A 25,504-nucleotide genomic window follows, 5' to 3' on the forward strand; every position below is an offset into this window, starting at 1 on the left:
GCCACGGAGGTAGTACACCCAGCAGATGTCGGGCCCTTCGGGGCAGGAGACCACCAGCTTGGTGGGGACGAGGGCCGGGCCGCCCTCGAAGGAGACGCTGATGACGGTGGTCTTCTTGGAGCGCAAGCTCTTGGTGGCCCTGACGGTGAAGGCCGGGTGCTCCACCGTGTACTGGAAGGCCATGGGCTGTGGGAAGATGTTTTTGAAGGGGATGGAGGTGCTGCCGCCGGCCTTGATGGGGAAGGGGCCCTGGGGTTTGGGTGGGAGGGCAAGACCAAAGAGGGGGATGATGTAATCCTCCCCCAGCGGGGAGGACAGCTTCAGCGTGGCCCTGGTTTCGCCCAGCTGGCAGGGCTCGTAGGTCACCTCCACGCTCACTTCTGAGCCCCCCGGGCTGGCGGGGTCCACGGTGATGGTTTTCTCTGTTTGGAAGTCGGCGCAGTCGGTCTGCACAGGGGAGAGAAGAGACCAGGGAGGGCGACAGGTCACAAAAGCACAGCCAGCACCTCAGGAAGAAACGGAGAGTCCCCTGCTGGCTAGGGTCCCTTTCCTGTGCCTGTCACTGCACCTGCCCCCCCCACCCGCCCCCACCCCCCTGGTGAATGGCCATAAGGACTGTCCAAACGTGCCCAGCAGGGACAACCCTGCACCCAGACCACAAAAGACCTTCCTGCCAGAGCTGGGGTTGAGGGTGGAAGTCCAGCCACCATGGAACCTCCAAGAGCAGCTCCAACAAGGGCAGCAGAGCATGGTCTGCAAGTGAGGACAGTCCAGCTGGGGACAAGCCCAGCGTCGGTAGGAAGCGCCCCGGGCTCACACAGCCACGCTGGCTATGCCAGGCTGAGCCGGAGGGGCACGATCCCTCGATGGAGAGGGCTGATGCTGGCCACACGAGCTGCCTCCCAGCAAGAGCACTGGGCAGGCTGGAGTCACCTGGAGGACGTAGTCTGTCTTCTGCTGGGCGTAATTCATGATTTTGGTGGCGAAGGTCTGGCTAGAGCCCAGCGTGGTGCAGAAGTGGAGGGGCTTCTCCGGCCTGCTTGCGGTGGCTTTCAGGTGGAGGCTGTAGTAGAAGGAGCCCAAGTCGCTGCTCTGGAGCACCAGGCGTCCGGTGCTCTCACCCATTTTCAGGGGCTGGTACTCAAAGATGAGGTCAGCCTGGGAGGAACGAAGGGAAAAGCCACTGGGTCAGGCAGAGGCGGGGAAGCCAGGGGCCGGGATGGTGGAAACTGGTCCCTCGTGTGCTCACACAGTGCTGGAAGGAACCCAGCACCCACGCTCACTCCAACTCCCTCTCTGGTGCACAGCCTTGCTGCGTCTGGGGAACAGTTCACTTGGGAGACCGTTCCCAACATCTGAGAGCCTTCCAGCACTATCCCAGAAGCTTCCCACCCTAAAATGCCCCTATTCTCCCCAGGGCACACAATGCCTCCTATCAATCCAGACTGCAAACACCCTGTCAGTGGGGTGAGGCATGCCCTGCAGCCATTCTAAACTGAACATACCCACACTAAATAAAGCGCATGTGGCACAAGGAACGGCCACGTGAGGCCTGAGGCGAGCATATTGCAAGGGGTAGCATGGTAGACTCCACCAGCACAGGGCGATTCCCACTAGGGATGTTCTCACATGCTGCTTCCCCTCCAGATTATGAGCAGGTGGGAGCTGTCACCCTTGGAAAGCAGCCCCAGATGGTTCTTGTAGGGCATCACCCTTGAAGAGCACCCACTCCCAGAAAGGCTGCAGGGAGAGGAGAGCCTACTGGAGGAGCTTTGTGCCTACCTCCGACTGCGCAGGAACTGTGAAATGCTGGGGAACGCTGATGTCGGGCACTTTGCAATCTATGGCAAATGTCACTGGGACAGGCAGAGGGTTGTCCACCTTGACGGTGGAAGACGCTCTCTGTCGAACGGCGGTGGTCATTTCAACAGTGCTGATGGGTCCCGAAGCGGTGGCCTTGAAAGTCACCGTGTAGAACAAGTACTCCTTGGTCACCTCGTTGAGGAAGGTCACCTGAATCAGAGAAAAAGGGAAGCGCTGGTCATTCTGCACATAAAAAGACATCAGCTGTACCAAGCCAGCCCAAAGAGCCCCCCAAGCTCAGCGCCCAACTTCCAAGAACAGCTGTAAGCAGCCACCCAGGAGGAGTGCAAGGCCAGGGAAAGTATATGTGGTGTTTCCACGTCGTAGCCTCCCCATCGCCCATTGCGTCCAGCTCACCAATGCCCTGACCCACCTGGGCTTTGCGGCCCCCAGTGGGAACCTCACAGAGATGGACACCTGAGTGGGTGTGTGTGGAGGTGCCTGCTGTTCAGTACCCACCTAGGACACCTACAATCCCACCAGCAGGGGTATGAAAACAGGCGTGTAGCTTCTCAGTGAGCCAACAGCTCCTCGAAGAGCCCCACAGCCCCGTGTCCACACTTACCGTTGCATTAAAAACTCCTTCCTTGTAAGAGAGGAACGTGAGCTTGTAGTCCTTCTTGGCAGAGCCTGGCACATCGATATATTCCAGCCCCTGCAGCACAGAACTGCTTCCCAGCTTTTCTGGTTTCAGGATGTCCACTACCACGAGGAACCTGTGGGTGAGAAGCACGCAGTGACCGTCAACAGAAAGGACTCGCAGAGGACGCCCCTCGTGTCGGGGTACAGCACAGCCCCTCTCATCCTCAATGCCTCAAGCAGAGGGAGCCAGCTCTCTTCCCCTCCAGGACGGGTCTGCATAGGCAGAAGGTGGGTAGTGCGATCCCAGACACCTATGGCCAGAAACGGCCCAGGAGAGTGAAAAGCTTACAGGAAGGAACTTCCAGGCAGTGGGAAGCCTTTCCTCATGCTGCTGCAGGGATTGCTGACGGGACAAGACTTCCTGGGCTGGACTCACCTCTGTCGTTTGTTCAGCCAGTTGGAGACGGGGATGAGCTCGGTGTAGGAAGTCCTACACGGGACCTGCCGGAAAATGGTCCCTGAACACTTTGGAGCCTCAGCAGTCCCTTGCAGGAGGTAGTACAAGCCTGTCCCTTCCGGCAATGGGAAGAAGATGGAGCCCTAGAGACAAGAAACAGGGTAAGTGAGCTCTCCTGCTCTCTGTCCAGACCGGTTACTGGCTTTCAAGCACACCCAGAGTGCCCCACGCCTCAGGCTGTCACCTGAGCAGCTTTGAGCGAGTCCAGCTGGCAGAGCTGTGACTGCAGCCCTGTGTCCTGCACGGCTGGAGATGGCAACGTCGTACCTGCTCGGGCCGGCACAGCTACAGGACACAGAGGCAGCACGGCTGGGCAAAGCAAGGGAACGCCGGCCCTGCAGCAGAGCTGCTCTGCCCATCCCAACACTCCTTTACTCGCCTTACTAACCTGGGCACATCGGCTGCCAGCCCTGCGCTCGTGCAGGGACAGCCGTGGCAAGGGGGTGGCCGTCCCGGCTGAGCTCGACTGCCCTGGCAGTGCTGGGGTTTAGCCCCAACATTCTGGCCAAGAGAGCAGCCTGCAAGCTGGCGTGGCAAGGTCCCAGCAGCCAGGGTGGGCCCTGAAAAGCTCATAGCCAGTATGGTGCCAGTGGGTCACAGCCACCTGCCCTGGGGCATCTCCTCTGCCTCCAGAGCAGCTGAAAACTGCACGGCACTTCCTGCAGGGCTCCACACGAAAGAGATACGGAGCATATGCAACCCTACAGGGTGCAGATCTGCTGAGCACCCTGGAGACTGAGCCCAGAAGCCTCTAGCCTCCACTCTTGCCCTCGCCTCAATTCTGGCTTAGTAGAAGGTCAGCTGGAGCAGGGCAAGGGGCAGGTGCCTGACACCCCCCTCCAGCACCCCAGAGCCGTTCTGAATCGAACCCCTTGAATTCAAAGCTTGTCCCTGGTACGTCTCAGAAATAGTGCCCATGAAAACAGAGGGGCCAGTCATGCCCCATCCGCCCAGCTCGAGACCTGCAGAAAGGGCTCTTTCCAAAGCGCCTGTATGACTGAAGGTGAGGTCAAGAGATCTCCGTGTCATTTCCCACCTGACTGCCCACGGCCAGGGGGGCACAGAGAAATGGCAGGGCAGCTTCACCCGCCTTGTTCCCTCCCTGCTGCAAAAGGACCCCACCAGGGCAGGGCTGGCAGAAATGGTCGTGCCCAGGGCTTGGGGAGCCTGTGCAGCCCACAGGGCTGAGCACGGGGGTCTCTGAGCCCCCCTGGGCTGCACAGGCAGGGACCACGAGCTGCACAGACCAAACTTCATTGCCTGGGCCTTCAGAAAACCTGGCTTTTTAGGTTCGCTGCTCCAATACGTTTAGTGGTCAGTCCAGACTTCCCACCTGCACTTTCCCTATGCCTGGCCTCTAGCCGCCAAGAAACCCAACTTCCAACATAGGTCTCAGGACACTTTCAGCTTGGACAAGACCTCTGTAGGTCACCTCGTCCAACCGCCTGCCCAAAGCAGGGTGAGAATGAGGGTCAGCATGCGGCACAGCTCACATACCTGATGTTTGTTATTCTCAGAGCTCATGGTTAGGGGCTTGTAGGTGATCTTGTAGGGCTTGTTTTGTTGATTGGCCTCCAGATGGAAAATTTCAGGCCCCTTCCAGTGTTCCCCCTCAATGACAGGTTGCGCGGTCCAGGCCTCGTTGCTCGGGTTGGACAGGAGGATGGTCTGGCTGTGCTGCTCGCGCACGTCGCACGCAAAAGTCAGTGTCTGCAACAGAGGAGCACAGAGGCTGCTTGGTTGTACCGAGGAACCCTTTCCACTCTTCTCAGACTGACTAGGCTCCATGCCAGGACCTGGAGCACAAGGAGCAGCTTTTCCTTGTCATATGTAAAATTTCCATTGGGGCCATAGCCGTTGGAGTAAATCAAGTTGGTTGTTCTTAAAGAAGGGAGAGGAACAAGTCTCTTGCATGCTGGGTGAAGGGGCCTGCTGCCTCCCAAGGAGGGGAGAAAGAAAATGGGGAGGCCTGGAAGGAAACTCTCCTGTGCAAGGACAAGACCTGCAGCTGCACAGCCCCTTCAGGGGCAGGCTGAAGAGCAGCTCTGGGCTCTCTTTTGGGAGCAAGAGCCAACACCTCCCAGCTGCAGCCTTCTGGAAGGCCCGTGAGAGCCAGGAGTTCTCTGTGCCGCATCCCTGTGCCCCAGGAGCGGGATGCAGTTGCCTTGCCCACTCCTAGTGCTGGATGCCCTCCCCTGCCCCGAAAGGGAGGAAAAGCGGGGCTGCGGGTGCAATCCTGTGGCTACAGCTGGGTGGCTCTGTGGGGAGGGTCTCAGAAGAGCCCTGCAGGGTGTCCGCGTAGCAAGGGTGCTGCCACGCAGAGCCAGGACAGCTGGGGCGCTCACTGGAGGAGCGGTGCATTTAACAGGGCAGGAAGGCAATTACAGGGCTCAGAAATTTTGGGAATCCTGCCCAGCGGTTTTCTCAGCGCTCTGGGATACCCAGGCAGGACGACAGGCAGGAGTGAGTCTATGCACCTAAACGGCCTGCCCTGGGAGGGATGTGGTGCAAATGGTGGGGTAGGTGGGTGACCCATCCTGTCTTTGCTCTGGTTACCTCTTTGGTCACAGGGGTCTCCAGGCAGCACCCTGCCAGCGTAAGCCGGAGCGGCTGACTGCCCTGGATGAAGCACCGCAGGCCCTCGCACTGGATAGCACGGCTCAGCTGAGAGGGGCGGAAGGTCACAGTGAAGGGGACATCCATTCCTGGAGAGATGTACCCCTTTGTGGGGCTGATGGAGAAATCTGGCTTGAAGCTCTCGGCGTCCCACTTAAACCTTGCCAAGGAAAGCACAAGGACAGGCAGGAAGGGTTAGCAACTGGGAGGCTGCAAACACAGCGCGCTGTTTCTAATCCTCTTGTGGGCTTTTCCCCCAGATCTCGGGCACGATGCTGAGCCACCTGGCAGTAAGGCTTCAGTCTGGGCAGGACTCAGCTGCACCCATCTGTGAACACGCTTTTGGCGTATCCCTTGCTAACTTCCAGGGCCTGACGGCACAGCCTCGGCTGCACGACTCTCCAGTGGGATGGAAAAGCAGAGGGGAACTATCTGGGCAAGCTACAGCTCCATCCAACCCCCCTCCAAGCTCTCAGCCCTCAGAAAAGACGGGGTTTTGCATTACTTGACTCCTATGTCGCCCGTGTTCTGCATGACGATGCGCCGGGATGTGTAGCTCTGCTGCACCACCGCTCCAAAGCTGAGGTGTTCCTGGTCCAAGCTCACACAGATGCCCTGGCAGGAGCCCCGCACCACGAAGAGGGAGTGCACCAGGCCGTTGCACTCCAGCGCCACTTCCTCGTTGAACGGCTGGATGCGACGCTTTGGGGAGAAGGTCACCTCCACTCTACAGGTGTCTCCTTTGGGCTTCAGACTTAGTTTGCTGGTGGGGTTCAAGCAGAGAACCTGCCCAAAGAAAGGAGTGGAGACTGCTTCACCTGGCAACTGAGCTGTGAATCCTCCCTCGAGTCTTCCAATTCCTGTTCTGTCCCCATCAACGTTGCCCCAATCCTACTCGCTCCCTGGTACGCACCCCTAGGCACCAAGGTGAGCTGGACTGGGTCTTCCAAAGTAATTTCACGGGAGCTCCAAGAGAGCTGTAACTCTTGGTCTCTAAAGATGACCTTACGGTATCTAATACACACGGCCACGTCCTAACGTACGTGTCTAAAACAGATGAGAGGAACTGTACCTCCTCTCGCTTCTGGCTCTTAGGGGCGTCCTGACACCCAGCTCAGATGAGACATTCGTATTGCAAGTCTCTGCTGGTAGAGCAGTGCCAGCAGGGAGGACAGGACAGCATACAGGCAGCCAGGACAGCACACAATTGTAATTATCTACTCGCTCCTGCCCAGAGCAGCTCATAGCTACCGGCAGGCATCCCCGCAGGCACACCAAAGCGCTCTCCAGTGAAGGAAGAGGCCTTACCCCAGCTTCTTGCAGCTCCGCTGTGGTGGGCATAAGATTGAGCTTAAAAGTGAGAGGGACCGCACTGTTGTTTGCTATGGTGACGATCTTCTTCACCGTCTGTCCGATGGAGAGGGCTCCCAGATTCACCACCTTTCCTGGTGGTTCCACAACATCAACCTGAGGCAGGAGGAATTCATGTAAAGCAAAAGGAAAGGAGAACAGGTTTTCTGCCACCCTCGTGGCAGAAAACCAAAACATGGTAGGCTAGGGAAGAGATGAGGAAAACTGAGAAAGCCATGCTGGCCGCCTGCCACCTGGAGTTTTAGGATTTGGATTTCATCTCACCTTCATTTCCGTGCCCTTTCCTTGGACCTCAACAGTCTGCTGGCAAAGACCATTGATTTCAAAAGGGACGAGCTCGTGGTAAGACGCAACCTCTCTGGGATAGAAAGTGATGGGCACCTCCGCTGTCCCTCCTGGGCGTAGGACGGACCCTGGGAAGTCCACCTCCAGGTGCGCAGTGCGGGTGAACAAGCAGTTCAAGCTGACAGGAAAGCAGAGCAAAGAGGAGCAGAGGTGTCACAAGGCTGTGTGTGCTCAGATGACATCATCAGGGCTGCTTAGGGCTCTCCCGTCTCCTCTCCCTGCACCCTCAGGATTTCACCCATGAGGACATGGATCAGGCACACGCTAGGCAATGGCTGAAGGACTGCGCGGAGAAGACCTACCTCACATCCTTGTCTGTCTTGTTTGTGATGACAAGGGTCTGCTGGGCAGGCGCCATCCCAGTGTGGTAGAGCAAGCAAGCTCCAAAGTTGAGTCTGGTGGTGGAGAAGTGGACGGAGGGCACTACCACGGTGGCCAGGAACACGCAGGTAAACGTGGGACCCTTGCTGATCTGGTGGGGTGAAAGAAAGTGTGAGCCGGCTCAAGAGATGGGAACTACAACTGCAAACTCCAGAGGTGGCCGAGGAAAAGGATGGGGGACAGCTGGCTGCAGTGTCAATAAGGAAAAGCAAGTGCCAAAGGACCCCAGAATAGAAGTAGAAAGGGGAAGGCTTGGTCTGAGGGGGAAAGGTTTTTGCAGAGTCACATCCCTGCTTTGCGCAGCCACGTGCTGGCAAGACCTTTTGGAGCTGTGGGACCCGACTCAGGAGGGGCCTGGCAAGGAGAAACAGCTCCATCCCCACGCACGTCTAGGCTGCACGCCCTCCCCAAACTAGTGGCAGAGAGGGCCTGGGGGGCATGTCCTGCCCCAAAAGTGCTTCCCAAAGTGGTCCTGGATAAGCACTTACTAAAATATTCCATTCAGAAGCTGTCAGGCTCGCTATTTTGGCAGCAGGAGCCTCTCTACCTCCTTCAGGCTCTGTAGTGACGGAGCTCACCCCTGGCTCTGGGCTCCTGCTGCCAAGCTGCTGCGGAGGGAAGGTGAAGGTCCTGTACGAAACGCTGGTGCCTCACCTGCAGCTTCAGCTCTACGCCCTCTAAAGAGCACATCTTCTGGGGATGAAAAGCCAGCTGCGTCTCCGTTTTCCCCTCCGCCCGCACGGTGCCCGTCCAAGGGGTGACAGTAAGGACCTGCTTATGGGCTGCAGGGCCGCTCAGTTCCCACGAGAAGGGGAAGCTGAACTCGCTGTTGTTGCAGATGCTGAAGACACGCTTGATGTTCTCATTCAGCTGTACCTGCGGGGAGAAGGCGGCGAGGACCAGGGGTTGGAGCACACGCAGTGTCAGCTGGCCCAGCAAGTGCTTCTTCCTAATGTGCTCCTGCATCTTTCCCATTCAGCTAACGGCCGGTGTGAAAAATCCACCTCCCTCCCTCCAGAGACCCATAAATGAAGAAAAGCATTCCCTCTTGTGCAAATGCATCGGCAAAGCTCCCGGTTAAGGCCCAATACTGGCAGGGCTTCGTGGGGCAAATGGTTCAGGGAACGGCTCACCTCCTTGAAATCAATGACGTTGACCTTCTCCGTGCTGAGCGTGGTGACAGGGCCGTTGCTGTCCTCACTCCTGACAGACACGGTCATGCTATAGCCGGTGGCCTTGATATTCAGGCAGAGGGGCTGGCTCTTCCTCTTGACGTCGCACTTGAGGTTGAAGACTGCCTCTCCTTCTAGTGTGGGTGTGAAGACGACTGTAATGGGAAACCTGGGGAGAGAAGACCTTTTTTGCTCCGTTCACTGCCTCTTTGCTTTCTTGGCCCCACAGTGCCGGCTCTGCGGGAGAGCAGCTGGGCAACGGCTGTGGTGAGACCCCAGGCCTGGGAGAAACCGGGAGCAGCGCTCTGCCCTTCCAGGGCTTTCTGCTGCGGAGCAAGCCCTGGTGAGCCCTGGTCAGGGTATGATGATTCCATGCAATGTAACAGCAGAGGATACAACAACACGGCAGCAAATCCTGAGCCAATGCTGACCTCCCTGCCCTGCCCACGTGCTACAGGGCAGCGCTGGGCTGAGCCCCCACTTCTGTCCCAAACACAGAGGAGGGCACTCGTGGAGCTCCCCAATCTCTCCGATCTACATGGCAGCGGTAACATCCTCTTTGCAAAGAGGAATCATCCACCTCCCATGACAGCAGTACCACACGGGTGCCACCAAAGTGCCTCTTTGTAATTTTTGTGGGTAATTTCTGGGTATGTGATCAAATGCAGCCAAACTACAGAGATGGAAGGAATTACCAGTTCTCAGGCGAGGCCCAGTAGCTGATGCAGGGTGCTCTCTTATCTTGCACCCTGTGGCAAGCCAAAATTCAGCATCTTTTAAGCCATGTCACATTTGCTCAGAGCTAACAGGTTCTCCTTGCACCCAGGCAGGCTACGAGTGGGCACAGGGACATCCATGACGGACCAGCAGATGGACCAGTGACCTGTTACACTGCTTGAACTCATGACCACGTCTGATCGCAAGTCATGGCTGCCGTTTACAAGAGAAGAGCGTCTGTTTTCTGACAGGTGATCCTGCAAAACACCGCTAGTTGTGTAAGCCTGTTGCTGTCCCTCACGTGGGCTGCAGTGCTGCTTCTGTGCTTTGCCGCTCTTGGTGGCTTTGTACAGATCATGCGTGGTGGAACAGAGAGAAGAGAGGAGACCTCGCACGCTTAGGGCTGCTGGCTCAGGGGGTCACAGGGTTAAAACCCTCAAACATGTTTTTATCATCAGAACTGGAAGATCCAAAGCCTAAATTTCTCCAGGAAGGGGGCCTAGAAGACCGGGGTAACCCCAACACAGCCACTTTATGGAGAGCCCTGCAGTTTCATGGCATCCCCATCGGGAAGGAAGAGAACAAGGCAGGTGTATGCTACTGCTGAGAGTCACCTGGTGACTGAGGAGGGGAGAAAGCCTCAAAAGCAAAACAACAGTGCAACGCTGGGTACTATGTTTGAGGCAATCTGACCTGTGAGCCCTGTTACCTTGAAAGAGGAGCGACGGAGCCTTCCAGGGGCTCTATTTTCACAGAGGCGTTGCATCCCTCCGAGAAGAGAGAACTTTTTCTGAAAGCAAAGCTGAAGTCTTCCTTCTCATGGTTGGTCATATAGATAGTCTGGTGTACCTTGTGCCCTGGGGAGTGGACAAAGAAGCTGCTGAAAACCTTTTGTTCCTCTGGCCACCAGACCTCCACTGCCTGCTGCGCTCCTGCCTGCCGGCTGAGCCCAGCAGGCAATTTGCAGCGAGGAGCGTTGCCTGCAGCCTGGCAACACAAAAATGCACTTCTGACCCCCGGGGCTCCCCTGCATCACCCCCAAACCCCCTTTTGGAAACAGCCCCAACCACGTGCCATGTCCCTGACACATGCCTTCCTCCCTTCCCCTTCCTCTCCCTCGTACACTTGGGTGCCAGGAGCTGGATGATCTGCTCACAAGTGCCTGCTTCCATTTCCAGCTTCCTTGGTGGAGCCAGCTGGAACAATAGGACTGCCGGGTCCCTGGAACGGTCCCCACGGGAGGGTGTAAGGTACAACCACGGTGCTCACCAGTTAACACCAAGTGGAAGTTCAGGTGGGATCTGTCCAGAGTCACCAGCGGGTCGGTGGTCTTGCCCACCAAGAGGAACGGGACTGAAACGCTCTGCTCAGGGATTGTAAAGACCCAGAATGATTCTGTGATGTCCAGGTGCTGAGGGATGAATTCAAACTTCATCTGCGGGAGAAAGAGGCAAATGGAGGATAGTTGCTGCCCTTGGCAGGGTAAGGGGTGGGGGACACAGCTGATACCACCAAGAAACCCCAGGAACCTCCACCTTACGTTGCTGGGAGCTCAGAGACAGGCTGCTGGGCCACTTACAGCCCCAAAACCTGGCAGACATAGGGTACAGGGTGACAACAGCTTCATCTGCCAGTTCACTTACACTGCAGTCAAAGGTTTCTTCATGGTCTTGGCAAGCTCACAGTGAGCTGGGATGCCCAGTAAGTGCAGAAGTGTTAAACTTGCATACATGTGTACTGGATCTACCCTCTTAATTTTCTACACCCACCTCTGCTTTCTTCCCTGGCTGGATCTGACCTCTCTCTGTGAGGCAGAAGAAAGCCACCCGTTCTGCTGGGCCTTGAGGGTCTTGGCAAGTCCACTGGAAGGAATACACGGAATCGGTTGGGTTCATCACCATGAAGGTCCTGGGGACACAAAGCAAAAAGGACTACTAAGGTGGCGTTGGGATGTTACTGACTTGGTCCTGTAGCAGACATCGGGCACTGCCAGTCCTGGACATTAGCAAAGAAATGAGCCAAACCCTTGCAGTTAAAATGGTAAGATCAAGCGAGAATGGTAAAATCAAGTCCAGTAAGACTCCTTTGGAAGATGGTGTTCTCTGTTGTGGTTGCAGCCTTCACTCAGCCTATCTGACTGGCATCTCAAAGCAGCAAGAATGTCCCAAGGGTGCTCTTCAAAGGGACAAAGGTCGTCCTGGCCACAAAGCACAGGCTGGGGATACATGGTCCTCCCAGACTGACCCACACCTTACTGAAGAAAGGGACAAAAAATTGCCCAGTTGGTCGTCACTGACTGGCTTGTTCCAGCCCCAAAACAGACTGGTGGCCAAGTGGCAGCAGATCACAGCTGTGCTGTGCCTTGGGGCTTGGAAGAGTAGCTGGAGAGGTCTCTGGTTAGGGGGGATGACTAGGAGACCACCAACAGGAGAAGCCGTGCCCACACCTACCTGCTGTTCCTGCTGCACACTCCAACTGCCGTGAACTCAATCACTCTCGTGTTGAGATCCAACGCTGTCCCCTTTGGTCCCTGCCAGTCTGGGCTGTGCCTTTTTGCAGTGAGGTAGTCAGAGTCTTCCAGTTCAAAGTGGCAGTTTGGCATCAGGCTTCTCCCCTTCACAACCACCGCTGGGCCCTCCTGGTTTGTCTTCATGTTAGGAATACTAGGAAGAAAGGGACAGGTATTAGCCAGACTCATGTTTTCAGCCAGCCAGCTGCTTGTCTGCCTCCTTGTACAGCACGTAGCCTTGCAGCCTGCCTCTGCAAGCATCGAGCAGCAAATCCAACAGGATTGCACTCCCCACCACGGAGGCAGCGGAGATGAAACAATGCCTTTTCCCAGTGTCTCCACACCTGCTTCTCCCTAGGCTGGACGATCACCTTCCTTTGCCGCTGTACGTTGGCTGCTCCTGCTGCCTCTCTGGGGCCGGCTGTCCCCAGCTCTGCACTCCCACCCACCCCATCACAGCTATTCCCACGGCTATCCAGCAGAAGCAGGAGTTGAAAAGTGAGCAAACCTGGACTTCTCCTACCTGCAGAGCATGCGGCTCTCAAAGTCCCCCACGTACACAGGGGAGAACTTCATCTGGAAGAGCTGCTCCTGTCCTGCAGGGATGGTGCCGCTGCAGGGCTCGACAGAGAACGGTGGGGTGGCACTGGCGGTGTTCAGAGACGAGCTCGGGGAGGAAGAGACCCGCTCCAGAGTGCTGCCCAGCTGGCTTGAACAATGGCTAGACTGGAGCTTCAGAGAGGCACCAGAAGCGGAGGAGAGGAAATCCCCTGCTGTAAGGAAGAGGTTATAGTAGGACATCTTCTTTCAAGGGGAAAATCCGCTGTTTCCAGCACCCCTGCCTCCCACTGCAGGTGGACAGAAGGGAGCTGGGGTGCACTTGGAGCATCTCTGGCCAAGTGCTTTCAGCAGGACTCCCTCCAGTGAAGAACAGGAGAGGGCTCAGTTTGCATTTAGCTTCTGCGTTCCTGCTTGATAAATCATAGAACCAGGAAGTCCTGGGGAGAGGTGTGAAAGTGAGGAGGGAGACAGGAGGGAGAACAGGGTGGGGGGCAGCCAATACAGTGAAAGTATACAGGCCCAGCAGAGACCCAGAGAACTGCTCCAATTAAAACCCACCGCTGAACCTCACCCTGTAAAGACACTGAGATGACGCACAGGAAGGTTATGTCTCTGTTAGCAAGGTACATGGGCCCAGGACTGAAGCCAGCTGCTTCACTCCGTGCTGTTAAACTCCCTCCAGCTCCAGGACCGGGGAGCTAGGTGCAAACTTCTCCTGCAGAATTGTTTCTGGCCAGTGTTCGTTCCCAAACCATGTCCAGGAACTAACAGTAGAGATGTCTGTGTTACAGCACCTGGGAAAATTCCTGGGTGCTGTTTCACGTCCCAGTACAGCCAGCCTCAGCACTCAGCATTAAGGACAGTGTGAAGTCCTGCTCCCCTGGGGCCTACAGCATTGAATTGTGCTTCTGGCGCGTGGTGGAGAGAAGGCTTTGGGGAACAGCACTGCTCTGTCCTTCGCATCCTTGCCTGCCTTCCTCTTTGCCAGGCTTTCGTAACTAATGACCAGGCAGCTGATGGCACAGCCCAGCAGACTGGCTTCAGCATGAGCGTGCCCTGTGCGGGGGAAGAGCCGACACCAGGACCCGGAGGGAGATAAGCACATTCAGAGCATCAAGGACTTTGGCTGACGTCTCCCACCTTGACCATCGGACAAGCTGCCTGCGCTAGGAAACACAAGGGTTGACAGCTCTCCTCGCTCCTGTTCCTGATGAGACCTTTCGGACACGCCGCCCTGTTTCCCCGCAGAACCGTGGTGCTCCCAAGGAGACCGTGCACTCAGACACAACCATGTTACCGCAGGTTAATGAGTCACGGCCCCGCCGTTGAGCTCCGATGGCTGCTGTGAGCAGGGTCTCCACCTGCAGCAAACACTCCTGTGCCCCGGTTAGGAGGGTTAGTTTTAGCCAGGGACTTTGGATTTGCCCTGGACTGGGGAACTGCACACAGACGGTGACTGCAGGCCAGCTCACTCATTGCTACACCATCAATTGTCCCAGTCTCAGAGACTTCCCAAAGAGGTGCCCTGTTGTCCCCCTTCCCAGTTCTGACCCACAATGTGGCTCTCCCCTGAGCCAGGCTCAGCTCCCCTGCAGAGCACGAGTGCCAGAGCAGGCAGAGGAGGGTCTGAAAGGCAGAGAGGGTGCAAGGAGAAAGTCTCCAGCTGCAGCTGGGAAGATGCCGATGAAAGCGGACGACTGGACAGGGATGAAAAAGCCATTCGTGTCTTGGGGTGAAGTGGCACGGTCTTCTCCCCGAGCCCTCTGCTACCAACTGAAACACCCCAGGCGCACCCAGCTGCCACACAGAGCCAGGGCCTTACCATCCAGACTGGGTGGGAGCAGCTCCCCACTGTGGCTCAATGACCTTTCATCCTCCGCAGCTGCCATCCAGGTGTATTCCAGGGCCACGTTCCCGGTATTGGACAGCTGGAAACTGAAAAGCGACCGGGAGGAATGAGAACAAAACATCCAGTAAATAACAAAGCGAGTAGAGAAGTAACACTGTACAGTGGGCTCCTGGTAACCCGTTCTTTATGCCGAGTAGCAGCTTCTTCCCCAGACAACTCTGCCACGTCTAGTTCGCTGCCCTGGGCTGCCCCAAGACAAAATATCTCGAAGTTTGGAAGTTAAAGAGGAAAGGGCAGACATGGTGCTCAGGAGACTTAATCTGGTCTTTATGTCTTGGTTTGGCATTATTTCGACTGCAAACTCATCCTCGGGCAGATGAGGACAGGCAACACACAGCGAGAGAAAACCCACAGCTGTTCTCAGCGGAAAGGCACGGCAGAGTTGAACCTCTCTTGGCCTGCCTTGGCAGGATGGTGGCCACCATCTCCTGCTTGGCTTTGTGGGCACCCAGCCCCAGCCAGGACTTGGAAAGGACAAAATGACAAATGATTTGTTTAAACGGAAGAACAGCGGGCGAACCTGAACATAAAGCCCCAGAAGGGACTCAGGTCCATGTGGGAGATCTCCAGGCCCCCAGGATCCGCCAGAAGATGCGCAAAAGCTGCAACCTCAGACCCAGAGGCAGCAGCACCCCCCTCCGAGGCTGATCAGCCTCTTAGAAATTAGAAGAGGTTTATGTGGCTGATCCACAAACATGTCAGTGTAACCTCTGTTGGCACAGGACCACGAGCAGAAGGAAAAGCAGAGGCCACCAGAGAGCACAGCACAGCTCTGGGGAAGCAGACACTGGGTCAGCCCTGGGCAAAGGCAGCTCCCACTCACAGCTCCCTGCCCGGCCTCCAGCACTCACGTGAACGTCCTCGTCTGGAAGAGCAAGGTCTCCTTGAACTGAATCGTGTCCGTATCCAGCTGGAACTCGGCATAGTCAACAACAGCGCTGAGGTGAAGCTCCACCTCGCGGCTGCTCTTCTCCAGGACAGTGTGAGCTGGTTCTGGGTCCGTCGTGATCACCTCCAAACAGGAGAGGGAAGAATCACTAAGCAGAGCCCAGAAAGCCAGCCTGAGCAGGGAGTCTCTTGGCCTCCAAAATCAGCAACATAGAGGAACTAGAGAGGACCATTCCCATCTATTTCCCCGGAAAGGGGACAAAATTTGACCCTTCCGCTATAGTTTTTGTTTCGACCTACTGATCAAAGCAGTCACCACCATACACCCATGGGGACGATGACTGGCTATCAGTCCCTGTGTAGGGTCTGACCTTTTGCCTGGCTCCCCTATAAATCCAGCAGGGCTCTAAATTAGGATTAAGTTTCCCTGCTGGAGCTCTGTGGACGGAGAACCCCAAGAATGAACAAAGCTAGAAAGCACCTTTTCCTTCTTGTCTTCGGAGAAAGGGCTTTCCAGACGTCTTGTGTGGGGCAACAGCTACACTGGCGGGGGCTGGGGCTGAGCATTTTGAGATGGGGATGAACTCCCTAGGAAAGCCACTGACTGCTGAGGCTCTGACGGGGAAGTTTGGTTTACAGGTCTCACAATGGTCACAAACTAGGGAAGAATCATCACCCAAGAAAAGGGTGTTGGGCAATAATGATAGTAAAAGCGAGAGTTTCTGAAGATGATACTTCTCCGGACTCCTGCACGGCTGCCGTACAGTGCCTGGGCTGCTCCATAAGGAGATATCCCGCACGATACACGAGACCGCCACCAAAGTCTCTGCTATCAGCGCAGACAGAGCTCGGAGCTCACTCACAATGTGCTGGTGGGCTAGCCAGCACACAGAGAGAGCTGGTGCTGCCCTCCACTTCAAACCAAGAGACGGAGAGCAGTGGATTTGACTCCTTCTTGGTGAAACGGCACCGAATGAGATGAAGAGATCTTAACACCATCAAACGTGTTACCACAAGATGTGACCTCCCATTCAACACAGGCTGCAACACTTCAGCTTTTGGCACAGCCCAATAGTTTGCAAGTGCCTAAAACTCCTCTCGCCAAAGAGACTTCCCCATCTTGCGTGAGCGTATCAGGTCACCGTGCGCCCACCCCTCCCCTAAAGCGCACGGCTGGTTACCCTCACGGGTGGATTAAACGTCAGGAGGGAGCAGGAGCTGCAGACGGTCTGCTGCCGTTGGCAGTTGGTTTTGTGGAGGCTCCGTTAGCTTTTGCTGTTGGGCTTCTTACCTTCTTCTTGACAGGCCACCTGGCTGCTGGGCCCCTCGTGGTGTCCACCCACTTGATGGAGCGCAGGCAGTCGTCCCAGTCGGTAACCTGCTCTGGCGGCAGCGGGAAGGAGATCCTAGCCACCGTACACTTCACAGGGTGCCTTTTGAAGGTGACAGCGACATCCGATTTCAAGGTCACTGTGATGTCCTTAGCACAGCCAGCATGGAGGTGTCCCACCTAGGGAGAACCAGAGAGCCAAGACCAAACTGGAATCACTGGCAAGGGCAGGACGGACAGCAAAGGGAATGATTTGGTGAGCAGCTGCACCAGGAATCTGCATCTTCCTCTGCATTTGTCTGAGGTTTGGTAGAGAGAAGTACAAAGGAAAGCTGCCACCTCCCGTGAGACAGAGCCCTTTGTGCGGGGCTGACAGCCCTGCCCAGCAGCGCCAGGGATTGCACCTCCTGCGTGGCACTGGCGACTCCCTGCTCGCTGCCGGGAACCTGCCGGGCAGGGCTCGAGCAGCGGGGAAAGGCAGAGCCACCCAAGCTCACCTGGGGGGAGAAGTGAAACGGGGCATCTGCCAGCCACTCGAACCGCATCGCCTCCACCCTGCTGCGGTTGGTGATCGTGAAGGTCACGGGGTAGGGCGTCCCGACGTGACAGTCCCCAAACTGGATGTGATCCACTCTGGCAGCTGTTCAGAACAAGAGCAAGGGATCTCAGTGTGCGGTGAGCTCCATCCCGCCCCCTCACACGCACAGACACACCTATGTCCAACCCTTCCTTGCTCCAAGCCTTCCTCCCTCGGAGAGAGGCAGGTCCCCACCCTACCACTTTCAGGGCAACACCCTGACATGTCCCTAAACACGTGGCTCTGGCTGTGCAGAGGGACATGCAGTACCACAGGCACTGCCTCTGTGCACACGGCTGGCACCCTCACAGACCACCCGGTCTGGTGGGCGACAGCACAGTCCTGGTTATAGAGAGGACACAGATTATCAGACATGGTCTTCAGAGAACACCATGGGCTGGTAGACCTTCTTTTAGAGATACTCAGCGGAATGCTGGGATCTCGGACCCTTCCCTGCTAGCCTGCAAGCTTCTCCCTTGACAGAGGATCTTCCCTTGTGCTCTCAAGTGTGGCTGCTCTGCAGGCTACAAAAGGCAACGGGATCTGTTCACTCAGTCTAGACCACACCTGCACTGCCACAAGGTGAGCAGAAACGGCAGTTTTCCTATTCCTTGCTCCACCTTGGCAGCCTCTCCCCTCTTACCCTCAATTACGTCTTCCTCCAGATTGCCCTCTGTGCTGTCTGCCACTAGTCCATGGATGTTATCTAGCGTGAAGTCATCCTCGTAGCCTTCACCCACGAGCTGAATGTCGGTCTCTTCGTAGGGGTTGTCCACCACGGACAGGTGGATCTTCCCTTCCACACGTTGGGCCACGGTGGGTTTGCAAAGCACATCAAACTCTGCCAACTCCCCACGATGCAGGACCAGGCGAGCGGTGTGAGGCTTCCTCTCTGCACGGCAATGGAAATCAGAGACAAGTGATACAGTGTGCAGAGGAAATACTGCCATGGGGTGTAAGAGGAACAAAAGGTTGAAACCCAGCTGCCTCTAAGCGCAGGTTCTCCCACCAACAGTTCCAGACCCTCCTCCTATGGTCGCGAGACTATGACACCACCACGCATTTCACTGCTGAAGTGTCTTAACCTCAGCTTAACACCCAGCTCTCACTCAAGCTGCATCCAGCCAGCTCCTGCTGTACGTAAAGCTGAGTCACAGTGGTTCTGGCTTCTGTCGGCTTGCTGTGGGCTCAAGGGCTGCCTCTGTTCAGGCTGGTAACTTCCCACATGCAGCAAAGACCTCAGACAGTCTGCTGAAGTGGTGACAGTCCCCCACAACTCAACCCACCGTGTCCAGAAGAACAGAAAAGCTTCCTACAACTTGCTAGGAGAAAACCCTGTAAAAGTCCCCGTGCAAAACTAGGGGTACAGGGAGCCCCAGGAGAGAACCTATGTCTAACATCTGGCTGCTGCTTGGCCAAGCCAAGAGCAGGACACACATTTCCCTGCGTGGATGACCACACTTCATGGTTAAGGACTTTACCTTTTCCAGGAGAGTCCTCCTTCGTGCCCCCAGCTTGGTAAATGCAGTGTGTGGTGGACCTGGCTTTCAAGAAGAAAACTCCCCCTTCATCCAACAGGTCTATCATCAACTGAAAAAAGGGAACACAGAGCATGACCACACTGGTGTGGGTACAGGATGGCACACGGATTGACACCGCACCGCTGCTGGTCCAGCACGGGGAACCCGGCACGCCGCCCCGCTTCCAGCACAGCTCTTGGCATGAGGTTTAGGTGAAATCAGACAGGAAAAAAAAAGTGCTCAGAGGCATTGGGATACAATGAAAATATAACCAAACAGGACAGAAAGTACTAAAAGCAATGAGCAGAATGTCATTAAACTACAACCGAGTTTCATTAAGATGTAGTAAAACGAGACCAAATACAAGCTAATCTAACTAGGACACCGCACATGCCCCCACGAGAACCAAAACGTGAGAAGACAAGGAGAAAAATACCCCACCAACTTTCTTGTGTTGTCTTTAACCAAAAAGGCTAGACTGGCCAGAAAATCACATTTCCAAGGGGAATTCCCTTTCTGGAAAGTAGAAGTCAGTCATTTGCTTCAACTGAATTTCTGAGACCTGTTCCCAGGTCTGCCATGTTTTCTGGGACCTTTCCTCCATGGCACAAGCCCTCGTTCCCCGACCAGAGCATTCCACAGCAGGTCCTCACCTGGACAGGTACGATGCCATCGTTACGAAGGACCAGAGGGAGTTTTTCTGAAGCGCCCAGCAACAGCTTCTTGAAGAGCAGCAGCGGGTTCCCTCTCTTATTGTGAAGGACCGGGCGCAGGACCGTCACCCGAGGCAGATTCCCCTCTCCACTGATATCGAAGGTCAGGCTTTGTGCTTTAGTTGCTGCAGGGCTGCAGAAGACAGAGGAGAAACCACTATGGCTGGCACTAACCCCTTCCCCACTCGGCAAGCAACGGAGCAAGGGCCACCCGCTGCATTCTCCCTGGCTGGTGCTCCCGTACCCCACGACACAGCTCCCCCTCACCCCTCTCCCCCCAGTCAGATCAGGGCCATTCACAAGAGGAATCTGCTCTGAAACCTTCCAGAAAACCAGTCCAAAAATCCCTTCACTTAATAGAAACACGCAGTACAGCAGGGAAAGAATGAGGCAACAGATGAGACATGGCAAATTCACTGGCTGCGGTGATATGAGAGATACGCAAAAAGCACAAGCACAGCACAAAACCAGTGTAAAAGCAAGAAGGGAAAAACCAATAAAGAACACCATCACTAAAGGTTATTTCCAAGGACACTAAAAAAATGAATTGCTTATTAGGGCAGCAAACTGACTCATCTTGGCCCAATTCAGTGACCAACGGGTTGGGGAAGAGCAGGTCAGAGCCCGGTACAAACACAGGTCCCAGGACAGAGGAACTGGGCTCCTCTTAAAGGGGTCCGATCACTCCTTTAACAGAAAAGATCTTCCTGCCCCCCAGGTATCACACAGGAGCATAGGGACAAGGAGGAAACAACGCACACTGACTTGCTGGCACAGAAACCCCTACACCTGATCCTTTGCCCTTGGAAAGCCCCAGCTCAGCTGTTGCACATCTCCCTTTTTTCTGATTCACTAACTTCCAGTTGGCTGCCTGTCCTCGCCGTTACTCATACAGGCTAAATTATGACTCTTCACTTTCCTGCTCTGCTATGTCTAGTAGCTACAGCTTCCTATACTGTCTAATGCCAAGTACCCTCCCTAGGCTACTAAGAGAGCGTTAACGAGAGGTCTCCATGCTTCTAGAGCAGAGGCAGCTATCAGAAAGGTCCCCCCCAAGATTTCCCGGGGTGACTTACCTTGCCTGGACATCAAGGGAAGCCTCAAAGGTGCACTGGTAGTTCCGCATCATTTGCGGAGTGAAGGTCACCGTAGCGAAGGCGTGGGAGCGGCTGGGCACGCACATCCGAACGGGATCCACCTTGAAAACGTTGCTGATGCGGCTGTTAAGCTTGGGGGAACCCACAGAGAGGCGTTAGGGGGAAACATCCTTCAACGTGATGCAGTCTTGTTCGTACATGCATCATGGGGAACAGCCCCAGACAGCACGTCTTCCCTGCTGCTTCCCCGGACAGGCTCCTTCCATCTCAGGGAGGGACTCCAGAGTGGTGCTGACCTTGCCCAGGGAGCTGCCATAAAGCCCAGGAGTGCAAAAGCTTGCTTTGAGCGCTGGGCAGGCAGGCGGGGACTGCACGGAAACCCCTGCAAATAACCTAGAATGGGCCTTTAAAGAGAAGGAAAAGACCAGGGAGCCTGAGGAAACGGTCTGCTTTGAGCCCCGGCACATCAGTCCAGCAAAAGCCCCGCTCTGAGTGTGCTTCCAAGAGGTGTTCAGAAGGGTTCAGGTCTCCCACCAAAAACACAGAGGGGTGAGCCAAAACGTCGCTTGAGATACGCTGAATTCAACCCAACTGTCACCCCAGCATTGCTGCTCTCCCCTATAGCTTGACCTGCACTGAGCTGGACACCGAGTCCGGGCAAGAGGAAGCAACAAATCTGGAGAACAAGGCCGGCTCCCACACAGCCTGTGGCAGCAGTCACCTTGGCCTCTTGTTCTTACCTTGCCATGGATGGGTTTGATGGACAGGACCACGTCACAGGGGACTTTGCCCACATTGCGGATCTTGAAGCGGGCTGTGGCCTGGTGCCCAACCAGAACATTGGTGAAGATAAACTTGTTCTCATCTGTGATGAACACGCCCTTGTCCTGAACTGTCTGGAGGACCTGGCAGAGGTTGATGTTGCTGCAGATTCGATGCTCCTCAAAGATGGACTCTGTGTCGTCAACCACGAATGCTGCGAGCAGACCAGAGGGAGGGCTGAGGATGGAGAAGCCTTCCTGCTGACCCCATTGGCCTCTCAGAAGGCTTGATAAGCCCTTTCTGCCCAGGTCACTGCAAAAACCAGCCCTGGGTGGGGGAGTTGGCTGTGAGGCTGGAGCTCAGTCGCCCTCAGTCTTAAAGGTTATTGCTTTCCTTTTCTCCCTCCATGCATCCCTCCCAGCCTCTCCCCGCTGCTGGGCTTGAAAAGGACAGGAACCTTTGGGGTTTTTAAGATGGGACTTCGGGGTCAGGGTGCCTCTCTATCCAAGCAGTAAGTTTAGGTCCTGATCAGCAGCAGGGCTGGCCATGGGAACCTGTGGACAGGACGTACCTGGGAGACAGGACTCGGCCAACAGGGTATAGGGGATGCCAAGGGGATTGTCCTTGGGGTCTCTGTCGCTGATATCGATGGACAGGTGCTCCTTGCACGTCCCCAGCGGCTCTGCGTAGCAATCCACCGTGATCATCCGCTGGCCCCCAGGAGGGATGGAGCCAAAGCCAGGGGACACCGTGAACATGCCTAGAGTGATGTGAGCCTGCAGAAAGAGTCCCAGGAGAGGCTGATGTCTCACAGCCTCATCTGTGGCATCCCCAGCAAGGAGTATGCCACTCCCTGGCCCTCAGCTGGGCCCAAGGCCCTAGTCCCAGGGCAGGGAGGGATGACTCCACAGTCCAGAGGCAGCCCCAGGATGACATGAACAAGCTGGCAGGAGGTGTAGGCTTGTCCCGAGTGGCACAGAGAAAGGAGTTTGCGTGGAAAGGCTGAAGGTGGTAGCTGGGATCCTTAAACCTCCAGGGGTTAAACAGGAGAGCAGAAATAACGGTGAGAAATGATGGAAGAAGATAAAGCGGGCTGGGAAGGAGAACGAGCAAGATCATCTGGTATCTACAGACTGGGAGTTCAAACAGGGATGGTCTGCATCTCTGGTATTCACAGACCTATTTGGGTTAGCAGCCACCAAACACAGGACCTGCTCCTCTCTCTTGACCCCACAACTCCAGGTCTGAGCCGAAGCGTGGGGCTGTCAGTGGGACTGAGCAGCTCCTGCCTCTGCTTGTGGCTGGGAGACAATGGACCTCCGTCATGCAAGACCACATGCCATCCCGTGGTGATCCTGGGCACAGCAGCATCCTCCCACACCACCTGCAGCGGCACGTGTTGGGGAGCAGGAGCCACCCACCTGCATGAAGGGGTTGGTGTCCTTTCGCAGTGACGGCTTGCTTTGCTTGACTGAGAGAGTCTCTTTCCCTAAGTTTTCACTCTCGTGGCAGTGGGCAGATGTCATTTGATGTGAGCTGAGAGGAGAAAGCAGAAACAGCCGTCATGCTGAGCTCCCCTGCCTTTCTCCAAGGCCAAAGCTGGCCTTCCTCCCCATGGAGGAAAGTCCTCCTGCTTCCAGAGGGCTGCCTGCATCAACCTATGGCTGTAGCTTATCGACAGACCGGCTGTATCACCGGCTTTGTCCTACACACGGGGATACGGAGGCATTTTTCTGCTCCCTGTTCACAAGCCAGTGACGCCAATGGACAACAACCCGGCTGTCCTGGCTGCCTGTCACACACCAGCCGTGCTGTGGTGCCACCTCAGGCAGGAAGGATGGTGCAGGTCTTCTCTCACCTTTTCCTTGGCAACAGAGCTGCCTCCTGGTCTGCTTTGTAGATACAGAATTTGAAGTCCAGGATGCCTTTGTTCTCCAGCGTGAAGGTGCAGGTTTTCCTGGTACCGTGCGTCATGGCACCAAAGTTGATGAGCGAGGCAGGGTAAATGCTGTACTTGCTCAACACAGCTTTCGCTGACACCCTCACTGGGATCACGGTGATGGTCTCGCCTCCTTCACAGAGGCTGGGCTCAATCACCTGCAACCAGAGGACGGGTTGGTCAATAGGACAGAGGCCAGCCTCTCTCCCTCCCCCGATGCCACCCGAAGTCCCCACCAGCCTCCTCCAGAGCCAGATTTTCAGCTCCACTTCGGAAGTGTCACAAATGGTTTCTGAAAGACCTTGTTGGATATGCATGAGAGAGGACTGCCCAGCTAGAGCCTTCCTTCCAGAAGACATGTCCTGCTTACACTCCCAAGCCATGGTGTGCTAACACCGCCTGGCCCAGACAGCTCACCTGGCAGTGCAGGATGGGTTTGTCCTCAACATTCATTTCCATCTTGGGCTGGAAGAGCAGCTGGACCTGCACAGGGCACCTGGAGGCAGTCAGCACGCCCTTCTGCGGCTGGATAGTGAAGTGGGATGCCAAGTCGGGTATGTTGCTATCTGCAGTTTCCAGCTTGAAACTGGGAAGAAAGGGAAGGAACAAAACGTCTGCAGTTAAAAGTACAGGTGGCACCAGCACAGCCAGCACTTTGCACAGGACCATCAGAAAAATAAAAAGAGTCCAGCTCTGCTTGGGGAATCCCACGTCTTGACACAGAGTGCGGACAATCACGAGTGTTGCAAGCTAACCTGGACACCAAATTTTTTCATTCCCTCCTTTAAAGAGTCTCAAAGAGACATGAGCTGACCCTCAAAGAAAGGCAATGAATCTCAGCAGTGAGCGGCTTCAATTTCAGAGTCTCTCCTTCTGGTTCCTGCTGAGCTGCGAAGAAATGCTGGTGTGCGGCTGGATTCTCTATCCAAATAGCTGAGGTTCGAGAGCCCAGGTTTTGTATTTACCCAGACCATGAGGCAGCCAGCAGGGGAACAGCTTCCAACCATGGACAGAAGGAGAATACAGGCCTGGGCAGATGGTGGCACCACACATTCACAGACCAGGCAGCTGGACCCACCTGTATGCAAGGTCGTACTTCCCTTTGTTCTTCAGAGTCAGCACTTGCTTCACATCATCCAGGACCTTAACGACTCCAAAATCCACTCCACCATCTGCACCTGCAGAAAACCCACAGAGCGAGGTAAGAAACGGTGAATATTTGTGGGTTGCTGCAGACTACACCGAGTGACAAGATACATATTTGGAGTTCTCAGGAGGCACAAACCCCTTCTCAGTAAGTTTCTGTTCTTGGAAGTTTTCTCTGGCTACTCTGCTGCCCCTTCTCTCCTTACTCGGAGAATATCCGCAGGGTTTAGCAGCTGAGGAGCTCGGCTTCCAACTCCTTGCTTCCAAGCACAGATCCAACAACTTTATTGCCGTGCTGAGCCTTCAGGAGCTGCCAACTGCTTGTTGACATCACTGTTGTTTCAAAGCCCCCAAATAAATCTGCACGGGAAGTTCCACACTTCAGAGGTGACAGATGCAGGGCTGGCTGTGCCCTGACAGTGCTTTACTCCTCGCAGCTTGCAGGACATGTGCTTTACGTATCCGTGCCACCCTTGCATGCCATCCCATCCCGTCCCGTCCCAAGTGCTTTGGTTGCCCACCTGCCATGGCAATTTGTTTTGGAGGCATCCACTGACCTTGAGGAATGTCGATGCTCAGAGCAACATCATAAGCCTCCGCAACGATCTGGATATTTTCAGTCTGAACAACCCCCAGGACGTTTTCTGCATCTGAAACCTGGAGGCAGCAAGAAACAAAACGCTGCTTAGACCATTCTCCTAAATGCTTTTGGTAGACCACATACAAGTCCTTGTCTCTGCTGGCTGCTTCCACCGCGGCCTCCCCCGCTTCACAAGCATTTGCGGACTCCCAGGCTTTCCTAACCTGTTCATCTCGCGGGCTGACCCAGCGCGATTCTGCTGCAGTAAGAAACACTGTCAGCCCAACTCCACACTCCTACAGTGGGGAACCTGCTGCCAAAGCACCCTGGGAGGCACAGCGATGTCAAAACGACCACAAGTAGGTGAGGTGTCCCAGAGCAGGTGGCATTGACAACCACCCCTCTCCCC

At 55.6% G+C, this 25,504-nt stretch overlaps 1 protein-coding gene across 1 annotated transcript in view; it reads right to left on the minus strand.

Moving 5' to 3' along the window:
- The window catches only part of LOC147413508 (axonemal central pair apparatus protein HYDIN-like), a 119,338-nt gene that overhangs the window by 2,248 nt on the left and 91,586 nt on the right, over nt 1-25,504 (minus strand). Inside the window, exons 55-88 of the mRNA XM_086478735.1 lie at nt 25,073-25,172; nt 24,448-24,547; nt 23,787-23,955; nt 23,289-23,527; nt 22,852-22,966; nt 22,002-22,206; nt 21,409-21,644; nt 20,648-20,799; nt 19,512-19,704; nt 18,820-18,928; nt 17,982-18,230; nt 17,259-17,401; nt 16,723-16,941; nt 15,395-15,555; nt 14,457-14,569; nt 13,604-13,690; nt 12,597-12,846; nt 12,015-12,227; nt 11,328-11,472; nt 10,834-10,993; nt 10,274-10,421; nt 8,809-9,016; nt 8,330-8,551; nt 7,597-7,766; nt 7,214-7,412; nt 6,887-7,045; nt 6,084-6,364; nt 5,519-5,738; nt 4,460-4,672; nt 2,882-3,045; nt 2,429-2,579; nt 1,783-2,013; nt 934-1,158; nt 3-447 (exon numbers count right to left, since the gene is read on the minus strand). Of these exons, the coding sequence (XP_086334861.1) occupies nt 3-447; nt 934-1,158; nt 1,783-2,013; nt 2,429-2,579; nt 2,882-3,045; nt 4,460-4,672; nt 5,519-5,738; nt 6,084-6,364; nt 6,887-7,045; nt 7,214-7,412; nt 7,597-7,766; nt 8,330-8,551; nt 8,809-9,016; nt 10,274-10,421; nt 10,834-10,993; nt 11,328-11,472; nt 12,015-12,227; nt 12,597-12,846; nt 13,604-13,690; nt 14,457-14,569; nt 15,395-15,555; nt 16,723-16,941; nt 17,259-17,401; nt 17,982-18,230; nt 18,820-18,928; nt 19,512-19,704; nt 20,648-20,799; nt 21,409-21,644; nt 22,002-22,206; nt 22,852-22,966; nt 23,289-23,527; nt 23,787-23,955; nt 24,448-24,547; nt 25,073-25,172 (6,394 nt within the window). The remainder of the gene's footprint in view (nt 1-2; nt 448-933; nt 1,159-1,782; nt 2,014-2,428; nt 2,580-2,881; nt 3,046-4,459; nt 4,673-5,518; nt 5,739-6,083; nt 6,365-6,886; nt 7,046-7,213; nt 7,413-7,596; nt 7,767-8,329; nt 8,552-8,808; nt 9,017-10,273; nt 10,422-10,833; nt 10,994-11,327; nt 11,473-12,014; nt 12,228-12,596; nt 12,847-13,603; nt 13,691-14,456; nt 14,570-15,394; nt 15,556-16,722; nt 16,942-17,258; nt 17,402-17,981; nt 18,231-18,819; nt 18,929-19,511; nt 19,705-20,647; nt 20,800-21,408; nt 21,645-22,001; nt 22,207-22,851; nt 22,967-23,288; nt 23,528-23,786; nt 23,956-24,447; nt 24,548-25,072; nt 25,173-25,504) is intronic.

This window comes from Leptosomus discolor, chromosome 27, assembly GCF_034619465.1.
Source record: "Leptosomus discolor isolate bLepDis1 chromosome 27, bLepDis1.hap2, whole genome shotgun sequence".
NCBI classification, from domain to species: Eukaryota; Metazoa; Chordata; class Aves; order Leptosomiformes; family Leptosomidae; genus Leptosomus; species Leptosomus discolor.